The 21,523-nt window shown below is 41.7% G+C and overlaps 1 protein-coding gene across 2 annotated transcripts in view; it reads right to left on the reverse strand.

Moving 5' to 3' along the window:
* Positions 1-2,386: 2,386 nt before the first annotated feature.
* LOC143787593 (solute carrier family 26 member 6-like) overlaps positions 2,387-21,523 on the reverse strand; it is a 31,324-nt gene continuing 12,187 nt past the window's right edge. For both annotated transcript variants that reach the window (XM_077276482.1, XM_077276483.1), the window contains exons 6-20: positions 21,320-21,484; positions 20,878-21,030; positions 20,645-20,727; positions 19,742-19,889; positions 18,869-18,982; positions 9,302-9,379; positions 7,593-7,688; positions 7,246-7,352; positions 6,958-7,027; positions 6,256-6,348; positions 6,039-6,176; positions 3,847-4,032; positions 3,372-3,426; positions 2,971-3,107; positions 2,387-2,615 (exon numbers count right to left, since the gene is read on the reverse strand). In XM_077276482.1, the coding sequence (XP_077132597.1) occupies positions 2,595-2,615; positions 2,971-3,107; positions 3,372-3,426; positions 3,847-4,032; positions 6,039-6,176; positions 6,256-6,348; positions 6,958-7,027; positions 7,246-7,352; positions 7,593-7,688; positions 9,302-9,379; positions 18,869-18,982; positions 19,742-19,889; positions 20,645-20,727; positions 20,878-21,030; positions 21,320-21,484 (1,644 nt within the window). In that variant the 3' untranslated portion in view covers positions 2,387-2,594. The remainder of the gene's footprint in view (positions 2,616-2,970; positions 3,108-3,371; positions 3,427-3,846; positions 4,033-6,038; positions 6,177-6,255; positions 6,349-6,957; positions 7,028-7,245; positions 7,353-7,592; positions 7,689-9,301; positions 9,380-18,868; positions 18,983-19,741; positions 19,890-20,644; positions 20,728-20,877; positions 21,031-21,319; positions 21,485-21,523) is intronic.

The raw sequence follows: 21,523 nt of genomic DNA on the forward strand, positions 1-21,523 counted from the left end.
GCCGCATTCGATACTGTGGATCACCAGTTCCTTCTCACTATGCTCCGCTCCATAGGCCTCAAGGACACAGCCCTCTCCTGGTTCTCCTCCTACCTCTCTGACCGCTCCTTCAGTGTATCCTTTGCCGGCTCCTCTTCCTCTCCTCGTCCCCTTACTATCGGGGTTCCGCAAGGCTCAGTCCTAGGCCCCCTCCTCTTCTCTCTATACACGGCCCCTATTGGACAAACAATCAGCAGATTTGGGTTCCAGTATCATCTCTGCTGATGACACCCAATTATACACTTCTTCCCCCGACATCACCCCTACCCTAATTCAAAATACCAAGGATTGTTTGTCTGCTGTCTCTAACATCATGTCCTCCCTCTACCTGAAACTAAATCTCTCCAAAACGGAACTTCTTGTGTTTCTCCCTTCCACTAACCTCTCTCTACCCAACATCGAAACTACCCTGGAGGGTTCAACCATAACTCCCAAGCAGCATGCCCGCTGTCTTGGGGTCATACTCGACACCGAACTTTCCTTTACTCCCTACATCCGATCACTCACTCGCTCTTGTCACCTGCATCTTAAAAACATCTCCAGAATCCGACCTTTTCTCACCGTTGAAACTGCTCAGACTCTTACAGTCGCTCTTATTCATTCTCGTCTCGACTACTGCAACTCTCTTCTGATCGGTCTCCCTCTTACCAAACTTTCTCCTCTCCAATCCATCTTGAATGCGGCAGCCAGGGTCATATTTCTGTCCAGCCGCTTCACCGATGCCTCCATCTTGTGCCAATCATTACACTGGCTACCCATTCGCTACAGGGTCCAGTACAAACTCATCTCTCTCACCCACAAAGCTCTCCACAGTTCTGCACCACCTTATATCTCCTCTCTCATCTCTGTCTATCGCCCTACACGTGCCCTCCATTCTACAAATGACCTAAGGCTAACATCCCCCGTAATCCGAACCTCGCACCTCCGTCTCCAAGACTTCTCTCGTGCTGCGCCAGCTCTCTGGAATGCACTTCCCCAGACGATCAGACTGATACCTAGCCCCAAAAGGAAGTCTAGCACTCAACTTAAGTAAACTTGAACACAAATTTATTTGTAGCACTCGAAACGTTTCAGTCCTTTCTGGACTTTCATCAGTCAACAGAAGAGGAATCCTCTATAGCACTAATGAGGAAGGTGGTAAACACTTAATTATGGTGTGTCAATGGAACATGTTCTTCCAAGTTGTGGAACATAGAACGTAGCATCTATAAGCCAAATGGTGCCGATTAGAGGGAGAAGGGTCCTGCCTTCGGACACGGTATCCACCGCTTGTCTTGGTTTGGGAACCTAGTCTAAGCACCATAGAGTGACTGTGCACACGGTGTTTTCTTATATGATACCTAGCCCCGACCTATTCAAGCGCGCTTTAAAAACCCATCTATTCAAACAAGCCTACCACATCAACTACTCAGTAAACTAACTGTGCCCTGTTCCCTCCCTCCAAATATTACTCTAAATCTGCACCCTACTATTCATCTGTCTCCACACCCTCCATGCTCATGATAACTGCACTTGATACTTGACTATTGCACTTAAACACACGGGCTGATGACCGGATCATGCAGCTTTGTATGAAAATCCCTATTTACTATAATTGCCAGACCTGAAATAACGAGCACTTTTCACCTATTGTGTCCCCCCATTTCCTTGTAGATTGTAAGCTTGCGAGCAGGGACCTCACTCCTAATGTCACTGTTTAAATTGTCTTAACCTGTATTGAATTTATTGTTTGTACATGTCCCCGCTTAATTGTAAAGTGCTGCGGAATATGTTGGCGCTATATAAATAAAAAATTATTATTAATTATTATAAATTATTATTATTATTTATATAAATCTAAATTTTTTTTTACAAGTGGGCGTTGTCCTTAAGTAGATGCACAAGGAGTAGGGCTCATGACCACTCCCACTTGGCTAACAAGGATAGATGGAAGAAGGGTCCATATCTCAAGAATGAACAAGAGCAGAAAAAGAAAGAAAAATAACGCCTCATTCAGAAGAACAGCTGCATTTCACACAAAGCAAAAAAGGACTAATTTTCGGGGAACGACGTGTCCTCTCTAACTCCTCTCCCATTACTGGACAATAGGGAACTTGAGGACAATTACTGCAAATATTTTTTAATCACTTGAACGTCATTAATGGCGCCCCAAGATATTTTTCTTTGTTCCTCTGTTTCAGAAAACCAAACATCTAGTACCAATGTATTGGTGTATGCAGCCCCAAGTCCCACCATATAAGCAGCAAATCAATCAGATGGACCAAGTAAGACCAATTCTTGAACCCCCCCACCTCCCTCCTGTTTTGGTGCCGCTCCCCCAAACAAAATCAGAAAGGACAGCAATATTGTCATGAAAAATAGGATTTATTACATTTCATATGTATATCAAATGTTCCAGTAAAAACGCAGTTACCCAGCTGCCTTCAAAGGGTAGCACAGTGCATAAAATCATTTGGCCACTAGTGGGAGCTATTTCTTAACACTTGATGGAGCCCAATCGTCCATGCGTTATAGTGTAAACGCACAATGTGAGCGCTGGTAGAAAATGGCTGTACTCATATCCTCGTAGACAAATGCTGTAATAAAAAAAAGAATATACAGGTCAATTTAGTGGATTTTTATTGTTTAAAATAAGAAAATAAGAGATTTCATATTGGCCACTAGATGTCAGCATAACAAGCAAATTCACCACCTTCCTTTACAGCTTGCTGTAAAGATTAAACCTTGAATACTGAAATGCATTATTTAATTTGACAGGATGATTATAGTGATATCTATCATTTCTTGTAAGATAGGAGAAAATATCCATTTTTTAATTAACACACATTATATATATATATATATTTTATTTTATTATTTTATTTTTATTTTTTTAAAAGCTAAATCAAATTACTTTTTAAAAAAGGAGAAAAAAATAATTGAAATGCTTACAAGTCGTTCTTTACCGGGCTTTTTACAATAATTTATTGATATATAAGTGACTGCGTCATGGATAGATGAAAATAGCTGGTATTTGGTGATTGTCTTACTGAAGAAATTGCCACGTTCCAGCTGTTCTAGAACATTCTCTGTGAAAGACACATGTATTAGAATTTCTAAATGTTGCTATCCAGTATAGCTGCCCCATAGGTATTAGCACAGAATGACCTGAAATTCCAAGGTATGAGCCCACCAAATGGATGTTGGGCAAATCTGTCCCTGGGTTTATGTATGGACCACGTCACCACCCATCATCCCCAATATCTAATACATAACCCCCACCGGATCTCCAGGCTGGCTGGTTCCTGTCTGCCGCCATGAATTAGACTATTTAGGCAGACGTCATCACTTACCGTGACATCCCACCAGATAGACAGACACATCAATTTCTTCAAAATCCCGAAAGATCTGGTGAAATGAAAAATAAATTATATATATGGATAATAGTATTGATTACACCACTTTCATAAAGCCAATATCATCCATCATCAGATAGGTAATAAATATATGAATGCTAGAATTTCAATTTTTCGCTATAGAAGCAGAAAACCCAACAGACCCCATCATTGACAATAATGCTGGTATTTTAGTGACGCACGCTGCGACTGTTATTCCAGTGACTATGAAGAATATGTGACGGAAGCTCCAATTGCAGATGTGAAATTAGCCAAAATCTGTCTGCAGTGAGCTCCCTCTAGTGGAGGCTGCAGGTAGCCAGTGTTTGCAGCACGGAATAAAAATTACGCTGCCAATAATTCCATCCCTCCATGTTTTCTGTATATAAAAAAGGGAAGGAAAATAATGTGTAACTTATTAAATAAGTCTTACATTTTTCAAAATCTTAATGCTGACTGTATCCACAAAGCTGACAGTGCTCAGATCCAGGATGAGTGAGTGCAAGGGACATTCGTTGGACCCCACATTGTTTAACGTGGACTCCTCCACTACAACATGGTCGGTCTCTGCTGCACCTACAGTAGGGCTGCGGGGATAGATGTACTCCAGCTCGTGTCCCTGGAAAGTAAAATGTGGATAAAATTAATGAACGTTAAAAAAGGAATACAAGAGTAAATCATATGGATGCAGTTTATTTACAACCCATGAAATGTGAGCAAATGGTAGCTGGACCAATGAGTTTATTCACAAGGACCCATAAGCAACATGCAAAAATGTGACTGATCAGTACAACACATATCCATATGTTGATGAGATGATGGCCTGAGAACATACATTACTTATCCTGTACTGATCCCTAATTATATTAAATGTTAATAGTATGATAATCCTTATACTCCAGAGCTGCACTCACTATTCTGCTGGTGCAGTCACTGTGTACATACATTACTGATCCTGAGTTACCTCCTGTATTATACCCCAGAGCTGCACTCACTATTCTGCTGGTGCAGTCACTGTGTACATACATTACTGATCCTGAGTTACATCCTGTATTATACCCCAGAGCTGCACTCACTATTCTGCTGGTGCAGTCACTGTGTACATACATTACATTACTGATCCTGAGTTACCTCCTGTACTATACTCCAGAGCTGCACTCACTATTCTGCTGGTGCAGTCACAGTGTACATACATTACTGATCCTGAGTTACATCCTGTATTATACCCCAGAGCTACACTCACTATTCTGCTGGTGCAGTCACTGTGTACATACATTACTGATCCTGAGTTACATCCTGTATTATACCCCAGAGCTGCACTCACTATTCTGCTGGTGCAGTCACTGTGTACATACATTACATTACTGATCCTGAGTTACCTCCTGTACTATACTCCAGAGCTGCACTCACTATTCTGCTGGTGCAGTCACAGTGTACATACATTACTGATCCTGAGTTACATCCTGTATTATACCCCAGAGCTGCACTCACTATTCTGCTGGTGCAGTCACTGTGTACATACATTACATTACTGATCCTCAGTTACCTCCTGTATTATACTCCAGAGCTGCACTCACTATTCTGCTGGTGCAGTCACTGTGTACATACATTACATTACTGATCCTCAGTTACCTCCTGTATTATACTCCAGAGCTGCACTCACTATTCTGCTGGTGCAGTCACTGTGTACATACATTACATTACTGATCCTGAGTTACATCCTGTATTATACCCCAGAGCTGCACTCACTATTCTGCTGGTGCAGTCACTGTGTACATACATTACTGATCCTGAGTTACATCCTGTATTATACCCCAGAGCTGCACTCACTATTCTGCTGGTGAAGTCACCGTGTACATACATTACATTACTGATCCTGAGTTACCTCCTGTATTATACTCCAGAGCTGCACTCACTATTCTGCTGGTGCAGTCACTGTGTACATACATTACATTACTGATCCTGAGATACATCCTGTATTATACTCCAGAGCTGCACTCACTATTCTGCTGGTGCAGTCACTGTGTACATACATTACATTACTGATCCTGAGTTACCTCCTGTATTATACTCCAGAGCTGCACTCACTATTCTGCTGGTGCAGTCACTGTGTACATACATTACATTACCGATTCTGATTTACCTCCTGTATTATACTCCAGAGCTGCACTCACTATTCTGCTGGTGCAGTCACTGTGTACATACAGTACATTACTGACCCGGAGTTACATCCTGTATTATACCCCAGAGCTGCACTCACTATTCTGCTGGTGCAGTCACTGTGTACATACATTACATTACTGATCCTGAATTTTACTCTAGAGCTGAAAATAAAAACGTTTCGTACAATATAGATTTATCAGCCGAGCTTTTTCTGGTTGTGTCTATAGACAAGATTGAAGACTGTTTGAATCAACAACCAGCAGAACTGTGAACGCAGCTCCGGAGTAGGACACACATTTTTTACAGGATAAGTACGGCAATATTAATTTACTAAGCGAATTTAAATTTTTGAGTAGAGGAAATCTAAATGTAAACTGTAAAATGTGGTCCAAAGATGATAATGCCCCTTAAATTGAGCCGGCGCTGGGAACAAGCCCTATGTTCTCCTTCCATTGTACATACTTTCACATTTCCATCTTTGTGATTTTCCTTCTCCTTTAACCCTTTCTTTGCCTCCTTTTCTGCCTTTTCCTGCAGCTGCTTCTTCTTCTTCGCTTCTTTCTTCTTTATCGCTATAAGCTTATCCACGTCCACGCCGCACTGTAGGAAGGAGACACGACTGTCACATCGCGCACCCAGAGGAGATGTTGGGCGAGGTATTAGGGATTTAAGTACCCACCATCTTTTTAACAGCATTCGCATATAATTCGGCGTTAGCAAAGTACAGAGTGCAGGACGACCTGAAGATCTTTACACCTGGGATCTCAAGAGCCTGTGCGAAAAAAAAAAAACCAAAAAGGCTCATTACATGTATATTCAGCAGAGGGCGAGCCGTGCTGGGTGCACCAGCAGTTTACTGGTTCCCCTGGTGTATTTTCCTTCACCTGGAACACAAAATTAAATGTTTGCCCCAGGTGAAAGAAAATAATACAATTAGAGGCGTTACTTGAATTTACCCTAGATATTACAGATCTCCCCCCCTTTGACAACTTTGCTAGACTGACTCCCACAGATTCTGGAAATGGAAAGGTTGAAGAGCGCCCCCTGGTGAGATTTTCTGAGTAGTTGCCCCATTTACATCAATATGGCGGTTACTCTTGGGTCACCAAAGCGCCATTGCTCAGGACAGAAAAGAAAAAGCGAAGGGCGCCAACTCTTATTCACAACTTTATTGTCAGGATCTGTGGGGGTCCCGGAAGACAACGACCAATCAAAGAGGAATGGCATGTGATATCCCTTTAAGATGGGAATATCCCTTTAACTGAAAAGGAACCTGTCTGCCGGTGAGAAGAAGTTTGGCTGGGCTGCTTTAACCCCTAAATATCGGGGGCATTGTGTGCATCCTATATTTTGGGTAGACTTTGCTTTTATATCACTTTACCTGCTTATACTGGGTCACATCTCGGTAAATATCTGTACTGGGAACTTGTCCAAGCAGTGAGTAGTGAGGCCTGTAACGGAGCAGATCCCCAAATATTACACTTGTAGGTGATCCCAAACATTTATAAACCCAGTCTGATACTCCCAACATATCGTAAAGGTTTTACATAGGACTGCAGGTAAACATTCTACGATATCACAAGGCACAAAAAAGAAATGCTGTAATGACAAAATTGACTCTGCTACATCCGCTGTTAAATCTGTTCATGGTCCAATGATCTGTACTCACCATTGTGTCCTGAAGATGATGGTCAAGAGGGAAAAGGCCACTGACACCCCCAGGCCCAGGTCCAAATTTAGGAGAATTGTAGCTACAAATGTCACCAACCAAACCATCTGTAAAGTGGGGACATGGCAGGATAAGATGTCCAGCTCCAGGGCACATAGGGGGAAAGGGTTTAGCCCTGAATACTAACGTGCGGCGCAACTAAAGAAAACCTATTGTTCTATGTAAAATAAGTGACTAAAATAAGTGAGATGTGACGGAGATCAGTACCCCCCCCCCCCCCCCTTATAATGCACCCGAACTTTGAGGTTACAAATATTCCTTCCGTTCTACCAAACAATATTTCTTACCAGGTCGATTTTATTTGATCTCCATAACGCGGGAATATCCATGAACTGCTTGTAAATTCCCTTTAAATTGACAACCACCACTGATGCCAGTATAGCCTGTAAAAAAAAAATACAAAAAATATATATACATATAGAATTTAGCCTAAAATTGAGGATTGACCATTCACTTAAATTCTAGTTGTAAACAAAGGTTCACTGACATCATGTTGAGAACTTAAAAAATAATTAAGAAAATATCATTTAAAACTTCAATAAAAAGAAATAGAATAAATAATGAATGAAGAATTGAGGAACAAGGGCTACTAGTTAAAATTCTGAAACAAAAACCTTAAAGAGATGATCTGGAATGTTAATTAGTCTGCATGCAACGTGTAGGCGCATGTTCACACTGGCCACTAAACAGACAAACTCTAAGATAGGAACAAAATGAACAAATTACCCTGCAGTAAATAATTAGCTATAGTGCAAAAAAAAAAAAAAAAAAGGGGGTACTTGGTTAACAGAGTTTTGATCAAAAAACATAAAAGCCATCCCACCGTGTCACGGTGACCTTATTGGGATGGTCCTAACCTCAAGTATTACATTTATTTAGCGCCTCCTGACTTGGTGTCCATTAGTCGGGGGTCTCGGTCCTGCTCGGCTCTTATTCACATTTACGTCAGTTGACATATGCTAAGGTTTTAATACTAGAGGTTAGGACTGTGCCAAATAGAGTCACCTTGACGCGGTGGGATGGCTTTCACTTTTTTTTTTAATCAAAATTATTTTAACTAATTATCCTATGTTCTTTTCATTCACTATTGCTATTTATTTACTGCAGGGTATTTGCTCATTTTGTTTCTTAGTTTGTTTTTTTTTAATTGAAATTCTGCCTCTTGGCCACTAACCTAAGATAAGCTCGCCCTCTCCTGGACTTGCCATCTTTTGCAGGATAAAGTCCAAAAATACAACTGGTCTAATGTTGCATTCAAATGTAGAAGCAAAAGCGCCATTTAATTGCAATTTGGATTTTTCACCAATATCTTGATTCCTGCAGTTATAGTGTCCATAAGGATTAATATCCAGCTTCTCGCTAACCCTGAAGGGCACACTCTCGCTTGGCTACCTATACTTACTCTTGGTAGTCTGCACTTCGCTAAAGGCCCATTTGAACAGTAATAATATTATGATTTGATGCCAATACAGTTTGCATATTATCGATAGCATATGGTTTTCGGGTAGATGCGCTTTGGACAACAATATTTATTTTTTAGGCTGGTTATAAAATACGATCAGATGACGCACAAACTGATGGATGCCGTGTGCACAGACGAATATTGGTTTACCCGTAAAACAGCTCATAAATCTCTATGATACATTGTCACGTAATACTGGACTGAATAGAAGAATAATACAAAATAAATAATAGAAGTGTATCCACTATACATTTATATCGCAAGGTCGGAAGATTTATTATATCACTTTTACATAACAGAATGTTACCCAATAATAATATTCTCTAATTTTTAGGGTGTGTGATATTTACACAATACTTTCACAGCTCAATATTCTTGCATGAACAATAGCTTCACTTTGGCAGTCATTGTACAATGCCTCATTCTATCACTCATGCAGGTTTAACTAACCCAACTGGTCCAAAAAAAATAAGCTCAACTACAGAAGCCAGAAATACCTTACTAATAAACTCACCATGACGAAACTGAACTCACTTTTGGCAGGGACTCAAACAGCTCGCCAGCCTTAAGAATGATGATGAGGATAACCAAGGAAGATACAGCACCGGCTATCTGACCACAGAGAGAGAAAACGGGTATATGGGTGGTCAGATCCAGGAGGGCATGACAAATATCGTATTATGTTATGTGCCTTGCTATATATACAACCCCTGGCAAAAATGATGGAATCACCGGCCTTGGAGGATGTTCATTCAGTTGTTTAATTTTGTAGAAAAAAAAAGCCGATCACAGACATGGCACAAAACTAAAGTCATTTCAAATGGCAACTTTCTGGCTTTAAGAAACACTAAAAGAAATCTAGAACAAAAAAATGTGGTAGTTAGTAATGGTTACTTTTTTTTTAACCAAGCATAGAGGAAAAATTATGGAATCACTCAATTCTAAGGCAAAAATTATGGAATAATGAAAAACAAACACAAAAAACCCTCCAACACATCATTAGTATTTTGTTGCACCACCTCTGGCTTTTATTAGAGCTTGCAGTCTCTGAGGCCTGGACTTTATGAGGGTCACACAGGACTCTTCATCAATCTGGCTCCAACTTTCTCTGATTGCTGTGACCAGATCAGCTTTGCAGGTTGGAGCCTTGTCATGGACCATTTACTTCAACTTCCACCAAAGATTTTCAATTGGATTGAGATCCGGACTATTTGCAGCCATGACATTGACCTTATGTGTCTATTTGCAAGGAATGTTTGCACAGTTTTTGCTCTATGGCAGGATGCATTATCATCTTGAAAAATGATTTAATCATCCCCAAACATCCTTTTAGCTGATGGGATAAGAAAAGTGTCCAAAATATCAGCATAAACTTGTGCATTTATTGGAGATGTAATGACAGCCGTCTCCCCAGTGCCTTTACCTGACATGCGGCCCCATATCATCAATGACTGTGGAAAATTGCATGTTCTCTTCAGGCAGTCATCTTTATAAATCTCACTGGAGCGGCACCAAACAAAAGTTCCAGCATCGTCACCTTGCCCAATGCAGATTCACGATTCATCACTGAATATGACTTTCATCCAGTCATCCACAATCCACGATTGCTTTTCCTTAACCCATTGTCACCTTGTTTTTTTCTGTTTAGGTGTTAATGATGGCTTTCGTTTAGCTTTTCTGTATGTATATCCCATTTCCTTTAGGCGGTTTCTTACAGTTCGGTCACAGATGTTGACTCCAGTTTCCACCCAGCAGATGGCAAGGGACCTGAAGGACACCGGAATGTGAGTATGTACTGTTTGTTTTTTTTTACTTTTACGCTGGTAACCACGGTAAACATCGGGTTACTAAGCGCGGCCCTGCGCTTAGTAACCCGATGTTTACCCTGGTTACCCGGGGCCTTCGGCATCATTGGTCGCTGGAGAGCTGTCTGTGTGACAGCTCCCCAGCGACCACACAACGACTTTCCAACGATCACGGCCAGGTCGTATCGCTGGTCGTGATCGTTGGAAAGTTGCAGAGTGTGACAGTACCCTTACTTTTGGGTATGAAAATTTACAGGGTGATTCCATAATTTTTTCCTCAGAATTGAGTGATTCCATAATTTTTCCCCTATGCTTGGTTAAAAAAAGTAACCATTACTGACTACCACATTTTTTGTTCTTGATTTCTTTTAGTGTTTCTTAAAGCCAGAAAGTTGCCATTTGAAATGACTTTAGTTTTGTGCCACGTCTGTGATCTGCTTTTCTTTTTCTTCAAAATTAAACAACGGAATGAACATCCTCTAAGTTCGGTGATTCCATAATTTTTGCCAGGGGTTGTAGTCTATGGGAAAAAAAAGCTTAAAAGTGGTTCTCCATCTATTATAATACTGCTCCTATGTACAAGAATATAACTAATATAATACTGCTCCTATGTACAAGAATATAACTATAATACTGCCCCTATATACAAGAATATAACTACTATAATACTGCCCCTATGTACAAGAATATAACTACTATAATACTGCCCCCTATGTACAAGAATATAACTACTATAATACTGCCCCCTATGTACAAGAGTATAACTACTATAATACTGCCCCTATGTACAAGAATATAACTATAATACTGCCCCTATATACAAGAATATAACTACTATAATACTGCTCCTATGTACAAGAATATAACTACTATAATACTGCTCCTATGTACAAGAATAAAACTACTATAACACTGCCCTTATGTACAAGAATATAACTACTATAATACTGCCCCCTATGTACAAGAATATAACTACTATAATACTGCCACCTATGTACAAGAATATAACTACTATAATACTGCCACCTATGTACAAGAATATAACTACTATAATACTGCCCTTATGTACAAGAATATAACTACTATAACACTGCCCCTATGTACAAGAATATAACTACTATAACACTGCCCTTATGTACAAGAATATAACTACTATAATACTGCCCCCTATGTACAAGAATATAACTACTATAATACTGCCACCTATGTACAAGAATATAACTACTATAATACTGCCCTTATGTACAAGAATATAACTACTATAATACTGCCCCTATGTACAAGAATATAACTACTATAATACTGCTCCTATGTACAAGAATATAACTACTATAATACTGCCCCTATGTACAAGAATATAACTACTATAATACTGCCCCTATGTACAAGAATATAACTACTATAATACTGCCCTTATGTACAAGAATATAACTACTATAATACTGCCCCCTATGTACAAGAATATAACTACTATAATACTGCCCCCTATGTACAAGAATATAACTACTATAATACTGCCCCCTATGTACAAGAATATAACTACTATAATACTGCCCCTATGTACAAGAATATAACTACTATAATACTGCCCCTATGTACAAGAATATAACTACTATAATACTGCTCCTATGTACAAGAATATAACTACTATAATCCTGCCCCTATGTACAAGAATATAACTACTATAATCCTGCCCCCTATGTACAAGAATATAACTACTATAATACTGCCCCCTATGTACAAGAATATAACTACTATAATACTGCCCCCTATGTACAAGAATATAACTACTATAATACTGCTCCTATGTACAAGAATATAACTACTATAATCCTGCCCCTATGTACAAGAATATAACTACTATAATACTGCCCCTATGTACAAGAATATAACTACTATAATTGTTATGATCCTGATGGCAAGGATCACAAAACGGACCTGCTAAGTAAACAAAAATAGGACGAGCTCTGGGGATGTGGGAGCTATACTGACCGCAACCCTGATCCTATCAACACACACTATAGGCAGCCGTGGAGCGTTTCCTAAAATCCTAGACGCCTCTTCACAGCCAGAGAAACTAGCTACCCCTAGAGAGAAAACAAGCCTCACTTGCCTCAGAGAAATTACCCCAAAGTTTAGACAGCCCCCCACAAATAATAACGGTGAGTTAAGGGGAAAACACAAACGTAGAAGTGAAAACAGGTTTTAGCAAATGAGGCCCGCTAACACTAAATAGTCAGAAGATAGCAAGGAATCTGTGTGGTCAGTATAAAATGCTAACAAAAATAATCCACGCAGAGATTACAAGAACCCCCACACCGACCCACGATGTGAGGGGCGCAACTCTGCACCCCAGAACTTCCAGCAAGCGAGAAAATTACATATAAGCAAGCTGGACTGAACTCATCATATACTGAGAAACATTTTCAAGGAAATAATGAGCAAACATGAACCAGCAAGACTTAGCTTCTCCAGGAGGAGACAGGTCACAAGGGAAGTCCAGAGAGATCAGAACCAGTACTGAATACAACGACAGCAGGCAACAAGTGAAGGTCCAGGTGGAGTTAAATAGGGGCCAGACTAGCAGAAAACGAGGTAGCTGGATTCCAGCTACAGACCAGCAGTACCGCTAAAGGCCAACAGAGGGAGCCCAAGAACAGAACTCACACAGTACCACTCATGACCACAGGAGGAAGCCCGAGAACGGAATTCACAACAGTACCCCCCCCTTGAGGAGGGGTCACCGAACCCTCACCAGAGCCCCCAGGCCGATCAGGACGAGCCAAATGAAAGGCACGAACCAAATCGTCCGCATGGACATCAGAGGCGACAACCCAGGAATTATCCTCCTGACCATAGCCCTTCCATTTAACCAAGTACTGAAGCTTCCATCTCGAAACACGAGAATCCAAGATCTTCTCCACCACATACTCCAATTCTCCCTCGACCAACACCGGAGCAGGAGGATCAACAGAAGGAACCACAGGCACCACATACCTCCGCAATAATGACCTATGGAACACATTATGAATGGCAAACAATGCTGGGAGGTCCAAACGAAATGACACAGGGTTGAGGATTTCTAAAATCTTATAAGGACCGATGAAACGAGGCTTGAACTTAGGAGAGGAAACCTTCATAGGAACATAACGAGAAGACAACCATACCAAATCCCCCACACGAAGTTGGGGACCCACACAGCGACGGCGGTTAGCAAAGCGCTGAGCCTTCTCTTGTGACAACGTCAAATTGTCCACTACGTGGTTCCAAATCTGCTGCAACATATCCACCACAGAATCCACCCCAGGACAGTCCGAAGGCTCAACCTGACCTGAGGAAAAACGAGGATGAAAACCAGAATTACAAAACAAAGGTGAAACCAAGGTAGCAGAACTAGCCCGATTATTGAGGGCGAACTCAGCCAACGGCAAAAAGGTCACCCAATCATCCTGATCAGCAGAAACAAAACATCTCAGATAAGTTTCCAAGGTCTGATTAGTTCGTTCGGTTTGGCCATTCGTCTGAGGATGTAAGGCCGACGAAAACGACAAATCAATGCCCATCTTAGCACAAAAGGACCGCCAAAATCTGGACACAAACTGGGATCCTCTGTCAGACACAATGTTCTCCGGAATACCATGTAAACGAACCACATTCTGAAAAAACAGCGGCACCAAATCGGAGGAGGAAGGCAGCTTGGGCAAGGGCACCGAATTGACCATTTTAGAAAAATGATCACAAACCACCCAGATGACAGACATCCTCTGAGAGACTGGAAGATCCGAAATAAAATCCATGGAAATATGCGTCCAGGGCCTCTTCGGGACAGGCAAAGGCAAAAGCAAACCACTGGCACGAGAACAGCAAGGCTTGGCCCGAGCACAAATCCCACAGGACTGCACAAAGGAACGCACATCCCGCGACAAGGACGGCCACCAAAAGGACCTAGCCACCAAATCCCTGGTACCAAAAATTCCAGGGTGACCCGCCAACACCGAAGAATGAACCTCGGAAATATCTCTACTGGTCCATCTATCCGGGACAAACAGTCTCTCTGGTGGACAACGGTCAGGTCTCTTGGCCTGAAATTCCTGCAGCACCCGTCGCAAATCAGGGGAGATGGCAGACAAAATCACCCCCTCTCTGAGGATACCAGCCGGTTCAGAAACTCCCGGAGAGTCAGTCACAAAACTCCTAGAAAGGGCATCAGCTTTCACGTTTTTCGAACCCGGAAGGTATGAAACCACGAAATCGAAACGGGAGAAAAACAGCGACCATCGAGCCTGTCTATGATTTAACCGTTTGGCAGACTCGAGATAAGTCAAATTCTTGTGATCCGTCAAGACCACCACACGATGCTTGGCCCCCTTAAGCCAATGTCGCCACTCCTCAAATGCCCACTTCATTGCCAACAACTCCCGATTACCAACATCATAATTCTGCTCGGCAGGCGAAAACTTTCTTGAAAAGAAAGCACATGGCCTCATCATAGAGCCATCAGAGCTTCTCTGCGACAAGACAGCCCCTGCTCCAATCTCAGAAGCATCGACCTCGACCTGGAAAGGAAGAGAGACATCCGGCTGACGCAAGACAGGAGCCGAAGAAAACCAACGTTTCAGCTCCTGAAAGGCCTCCACGGCCGCAGGAGACCAATATGTCACATCAGAACCCTTCTTGGTCAAATCCGTCAAAGGCTTAACCACACTAGAAAAATTAGTGATGAAGCGACGGTAAAAATTAGCAAAACCCAAGAACTTCTGAAGACTCTTCACTGATGTAGGTTGAGTCCAGTCATAAATAGCCTGGACCTTGACTGGATCCATCTCAATAGTAGAAGGAGAAAAAATAAAGCCCAAAAAGGAAACCTTCTGGACTCCGAAGAGACATTTAGAGCCCTTCACAAACAAGGCATTGGCACGCAGGACCTGAAATACCATCATGACCTGCTTCACATGAGATTCCCAATCATCAGAAAAGACCAAAATATCATCCAGGTACACAATCATAAATCTATCCAGATACTCTCGGAAGATGTCGTGCATGAAGGACTGAAACACGGAAGGGGCATTAGAAAGCCCAAAAGGCATCACCAAGTACTCAAAATGGCCTTCGGGCGTATTAAATGCTGTTTTCCATTCATCGCCCTGTTTTATACGCACAAGATTATAAGCTCCTCGAAGATCTATCTTGGTGAACCAACTAGTCCCCCTAATCCGGGCAAACAGATCGGACAGCAATGGCAAAGGATACTGAAATTTGACCGTGATTTTATTTAGAAGGCGATAATCTATACAGGGTCTCAGAGAACCATCCTTCTTGGCCACAAAAAAGAACCCCGCACCCAAAGGAGACGAGGACGGGCGAATATGCCCTTTCTCCAAAGACTCCTTTATATAACTCCGCATAGCGGCATGTTCTGGTACAGATAAATTAAAAAGTCGTCCCTTAGGGAACTTACTACCAGGAATCAAATTTATAGCACAATCACAATCCCTATGAGGAGGTAGGGCACTGGATTTGGGCTCATCAAATACATCCTGGTAGTCCGACAAAAATTCAGGGACTTCAGAAGGAGTAGAAGAAGCAATTGACACCAAAGGAGCATCGCCATGAATCCCCTGGCAACCCCAACTTGACACAGACATTGCTTTCCAATCCAGGACTGGATTATGAGCCTGCAGCCATGGCAGACCCAACACGACAACATCATGCAAATTATGTAACACAAGAAAACGAATCACCTCCTGATGTGCAGGAGTCATGCACATGGTCACTTGAGTCCAGTACTGAGGCTTATTCTTGGCCTATGGCGTAGCATCAATTCCCTTTAGTGGGATAGGAAATTGTAAAGGCTCCAAGATAAAACCACAGCGCCTGGCAAATGACAAATCCATCAAATTCAGGGCAGCACCCGAATCCACAAAAGCCACAACTGAGTAGGATGACAGGGAGCAAATTAAAGTAACAGACAAAATGAATTTGGGCTGTACAGTACCAATGGTGACAGACTTAGCGAACCTATTTGTGCGCTTAGAACAATCAGAGATAACATGAGCAGAATCACCACAGTAAAAGCACAACCCCTTCTGACGTCTGTGATTTTGCCGTTCAATTCTGGTCAGAATCCTGTCACATTGCATAGACTCAGGCTTCTGCTCAGAAAATACCGCCAGATGGTGCACAGGTTTGCGCTCCCGCAAACGCCGATCAATCTGAATGGCCAACGACTTTGACTCATTCAGACCCGCAGGCGTGGGGAACCCCACCATAACATCCTTAATGGCTTCAGAAAGACCCTTTCTGAAAATCGCTGCCAGGGCACACTCATTCCACTGAGTGAGCACAGACCATTTCCTAAACTTCTGACAGTAAACCTCTGCTTCATCCTGACCCTGAGAGAGAGCCAGCAAAACCTTTTCTGCCTGGTCTACTAGATTAGGTTCCTCATAAAGCAATCCAAGCGCCAGAAAAAACGCATCCACATTTAGCAATGCAGGATCTCCTGGCGGCAGGGAGAATGCCCAATCTTGAGGGTCACCACGTAACAAAGAAATAATAATTTTAACTTGCTGAACAGGGTCACCAGAGGAACGAGGTCTCAGAGAAAGGAATAATTTGCAATTATTTTTGAAATTCAAAAACCCAGATCTATCTCCAGAGAACAACTCAGGAATTGGTATTTTAGGCTCTTACATAGGACTGCGAACTACATAATCCTGGATGCCTTGTACCCTTGCAGTGAGATGATCCAGACTAGAGGACAGACTCTGAATGTCCATGTCTGCAGCTGAATTCTGAACCACCCAGAGATTAAGGGGAGGAGAGAGGCTAAACACACTGCAGAGGAAAAAAAAAAAGAACTCAGGACCTCTCTTATCCCTCTTCTGCGATGCATTAACACTTTACGGGCCTGCTGTACTGTTATGATCCAGATGGCAAGGATCACAAAACGGACCTGCTAAGTAAACAAAAATAGGACGAGCTCTGGGGATGTGGGAGCTATACTGACCGCAACCCTGATCCTATCAACACACACTATAGGCAGCCGTGGAGCGTTTCCTAAAATCCTAGACGCCTCTTCACAGCCAGAGAAACTAGCTACCCCTAGAGAGAAAACAAGCCTCACTTGCCTCAGAGAAATTACCCCAAAGTTTAGACAGCCCCCCACAAATAATAACGGTGAGTTAAGGGGAAAACACAAACGTAGAAGTGAAAACAGGTTTTAGCAAATGAGGCCCGCTAACACTAAATAGTCAGAAGATAGCAAGGAATCTGTGCGGTCAGTATAAAATGCTAACAAAAATAATCCACGCAGAGATTACAAGAACCCCCACACCGACCCACGATGTGAGGGGCGCAACTCTGCACCCCAAAACTTCCAGCAAGCGAGAAAATTACATATAAGCAAGCGAGACTGAACTCATCATATACTGAGAAACATTTTCAAGGAAATAATGAGCAAACATGAACTAGCAAGACTTAGCTTCTCCAGGAGGAGACAGGTCACAAGGGAAGTCCAGAGAGATCAGAACCAGTACTGAATACAACGACAGCAGGCAACAAGTGAAGGTCCAGGTGGAGTTAAATAGGGGCCAGACTAGCAGAAAACGAGGTAGCTGGATTCCAGCTACAGACCAGCAGTACCGCTAAAGGCCACCAGAGGGAGCCCAAGAACAGAACTCACACAGTACCACTCATGACCACAGGAGGGAGCCCGAGAACGGAATTCACAACATATAATACTGCTTCTATGTACAAGAACATAACTACTATAATACTTACTGCTCCCTATGTACAAGAATATAACTACTATAATACTGCCCCTATGTACAAGAATATAACTACTATAATACTGCTCCTATGTACAAGAATATAACTACTATAATACTACCACCTATGTACAAGAATATAACTACTATAATACTGCCCCTATGTACAAGAATATAACTACTATACTACTGCTCCTATGTACAAGAATATAACTACTATAATACTGCCTCTATGTACAAGAATATAACTACTATAATACTGCCCCTATGTACAAGAATATAGCTACTATAATACTGCTCCTATGTACAAGAATATAGCTACTATAATACTGCTCCTATGTACAAGAATATAACTACTATAATACTGCCCCTATGTACAAGAATATAACTACTATAATACTGCCCCTATGTACAGGAATATAACTACTATAATACTGCCTCTATGTGCAAGAATATAACTGCTATAATACTGCTCATTTGAATTATAAAATAAGCACTTTGATATTGCATTAATGTGAAAGCCTCACCTGACTGTTTCCTCCCGTGTTCTCCTGCACCAGGCTCCGGGACATGGCTGTGCCAATAGTAAAACACTGGAAAAAGCTTCCAACAGAATTACTTATCCCCAGAGCTATGAGCTCCTGCAATACAAGCACAGAAGACGCAGCTGTGATCAATGGTGTATGACAGATCTCCTTCTACTTGTTCAGACGGATTGTATATTGTAATACTCTGATTTAAACCGGACTTGTGTCACTTGCTCAAAAATTTGAGTTAAATACATGGTAAAAATCCATGAGCTCCTCGGATTCTGATTTTTACACTTTGTGCTGTGGCAGTCCATTGCAGAGATATTCACATATGTTGCTTTTGAAGTGCAGTATGTGAAATCTCTGCTTGCAGTCCAACTAGGCATTTCTTCAGAGTATTTTCTGAAGGGGGGGGTGGGGCATGTACGTAATCACATCTCAGCAGCTGATTTAAGTCTCAGAAACTGTGGAGCTGTGATTGGCAGGGTCTGAGATGGAAGGTTGGAAGTGCACGCCCACAGAGAAGACTCTGAACACATGCCCAGTTTTACTGCAAGCAAAGATTTCACATATTGTGCTCCAAAGCAACATATGTAAATATCTCTGCATTAGAGCGACACAGCGCAAAAAGGAAAAGAACAGCAGAATCAGGGGAGCTCGGGGATTATTTACACAGTATTTAAGTCAATTATTTTGAGCAGTTGCCAGATCCTCCTAAAAAACATTAACTAAAAATCAAAGGGTCACTTTAAAGTAGATGATATAACTCCGTCTGCTGCCATCATCACTGGGGCAGTTTACTGCACGCAGAGAGCTCCCCCTAGTGGCCACCGCAGGGAGCTGTTATGGCACGCTCAGGAAAAACCTCACCTGGTTACTGTCCACGTTGTAGCCATGTTTCACAGCAAACATCTTAACCAAAGAAACAGTAAAAGCATAGACAACCACGGCAATAGCAAAAGCATTGCCAATCACGCTGTAAAGCAGGTCAATTCTTGGTACACTAGGAGCTTTTAGCCTGGAAAAAGGGTAAAAAAAATAAATAAATACAAAAATTAAAAAAAGGAGATTTTTGTGTACTCACCGTGAAATCTCTTTCTCTTAGCCTCTAATTGGGGGACACAGCAACACCCATGGTCCTGTGTCCCCCAATGAGGCGACAGAGTAATGGCTGATAACAGGAAGCAATATGCTGCTTGAACATTGGTAGAACCTAGTACTAGACATTGATTCATGCAGGGATATAGTCTTCTGAACTTTATAGAGAGAGCTAAGCGGTCATCAATATCTCTGTGGATGCTTTTCTCGGGATAAAGAAAGAATGATACAGGTACAATTTTGGTCTGTCCCACCATTGTTTTCACTTGTAGAAATTACGGACCCCATTAGCAAAACTGAGGATGGGTCCCACTTGTACAGATATACTTCTGCGTAATAATATATTAAGCCCTGGGGAGCCGCTGGTTGCATGTAGCCACCACTAGGGGGAGCTAAGTGCCTATATAATTTTGTATGCAGTGAGCTCCCTCTAGTGGTGTCCACAGGTAGCAGTTGTGACAATATCACGCAGGGGAAACAATTCAACCGCACAGTCATGTTCCCTGCCTCATCGATAAGTAAATTCAATATACTGATCAATAGTATGTCATTGGGTTATGACGGATATTGAGGCTCAGCTCTACTAAAGTGAATGAGGCTGAGTTGCAATGACAAACATAACCTGTATACAGGGGTGTCACTGGTTTTTGGAATAAAGCCATGACCTGTCCTTACCCAGTTGGGATGTCTCCTACAATATTCACACCATACATTGTGTTCAGATTTACGCCATACGATATCCCAGTGGCAACAATTAGCTGGAAACAGAGACAATAACAGTATAAATATAAATATATCGACTGTTCTGGTAAAATCAGGACTGTAGGCAAAAATGAAGTATGTGGATAGCTAGACATATTGATAGATATTAGATAAAACGTTAGCTCAATAAATAGATTGAACCTCACTGTGATCAGCTCTATAGGTATTGGTATCCGTATCTTCGCCATGTATTTCTCGTTCAGAAATTTCACTGTGAGCATGAAGATGATGGCAATGACCGCAATGAGGAGGGAAGCCACGTTGGTTTGTGGGATTTTGGCACAGAGATTTACAATGGTCTATGGGGGGAAAGGAAGATTTATTTGTGACAAAACACACATTGCTAAATCCTAAAACTACATTTTCTATCACAAAATTTGATCAATTTGAAAGAAAAATAAAAAATAGCTTTCATTTTTCAAAATTGAATAAGGAAGAAGAAAAAGCAACTTTCTATTTGGATCTTCTTTATATTTCCTTTAGAAAAAAAAAGTATGCCATTTTATAACCCTGTATGTAACCCCTTTCTCATGTACAGCACCATGGAATAAATAATAATAATAATAATAATGTCCAATGTACTCTTACATAAATCAGAGATAGAGGGTGGCTCCGCTGACTTATCTCCACACCGAGGATGCTCTTTAGCTGCGACAAAGTCACATGTATGGCAGCTGCGGTGGTGTAGCCTCGAACTAGGGGCTCAGACAGGTAGGTTACTACAAATCCAAACTGCACCAGTCCCAACAAGATCTGTAAATATAAGATATTTTGCTATATTATTCTCTTGTA

The sequence above is a fragment of the Ranitomeya variabilis genome, chromosome 8 (assembly GCF_051348905.1).
Source record: "Ranitomeya variabilis isolate aRanVar5 chromosome 8, aRanVar5.hap1, whole genome shotgun sequence".
Taxonomy (NCBI): domain Eukaryota; kingdom Metazoa; phylum Chordata; class Amphibia; order Anura; family Dendrobatidae; genus Ranitomeya; species Ranitomeya variabilis.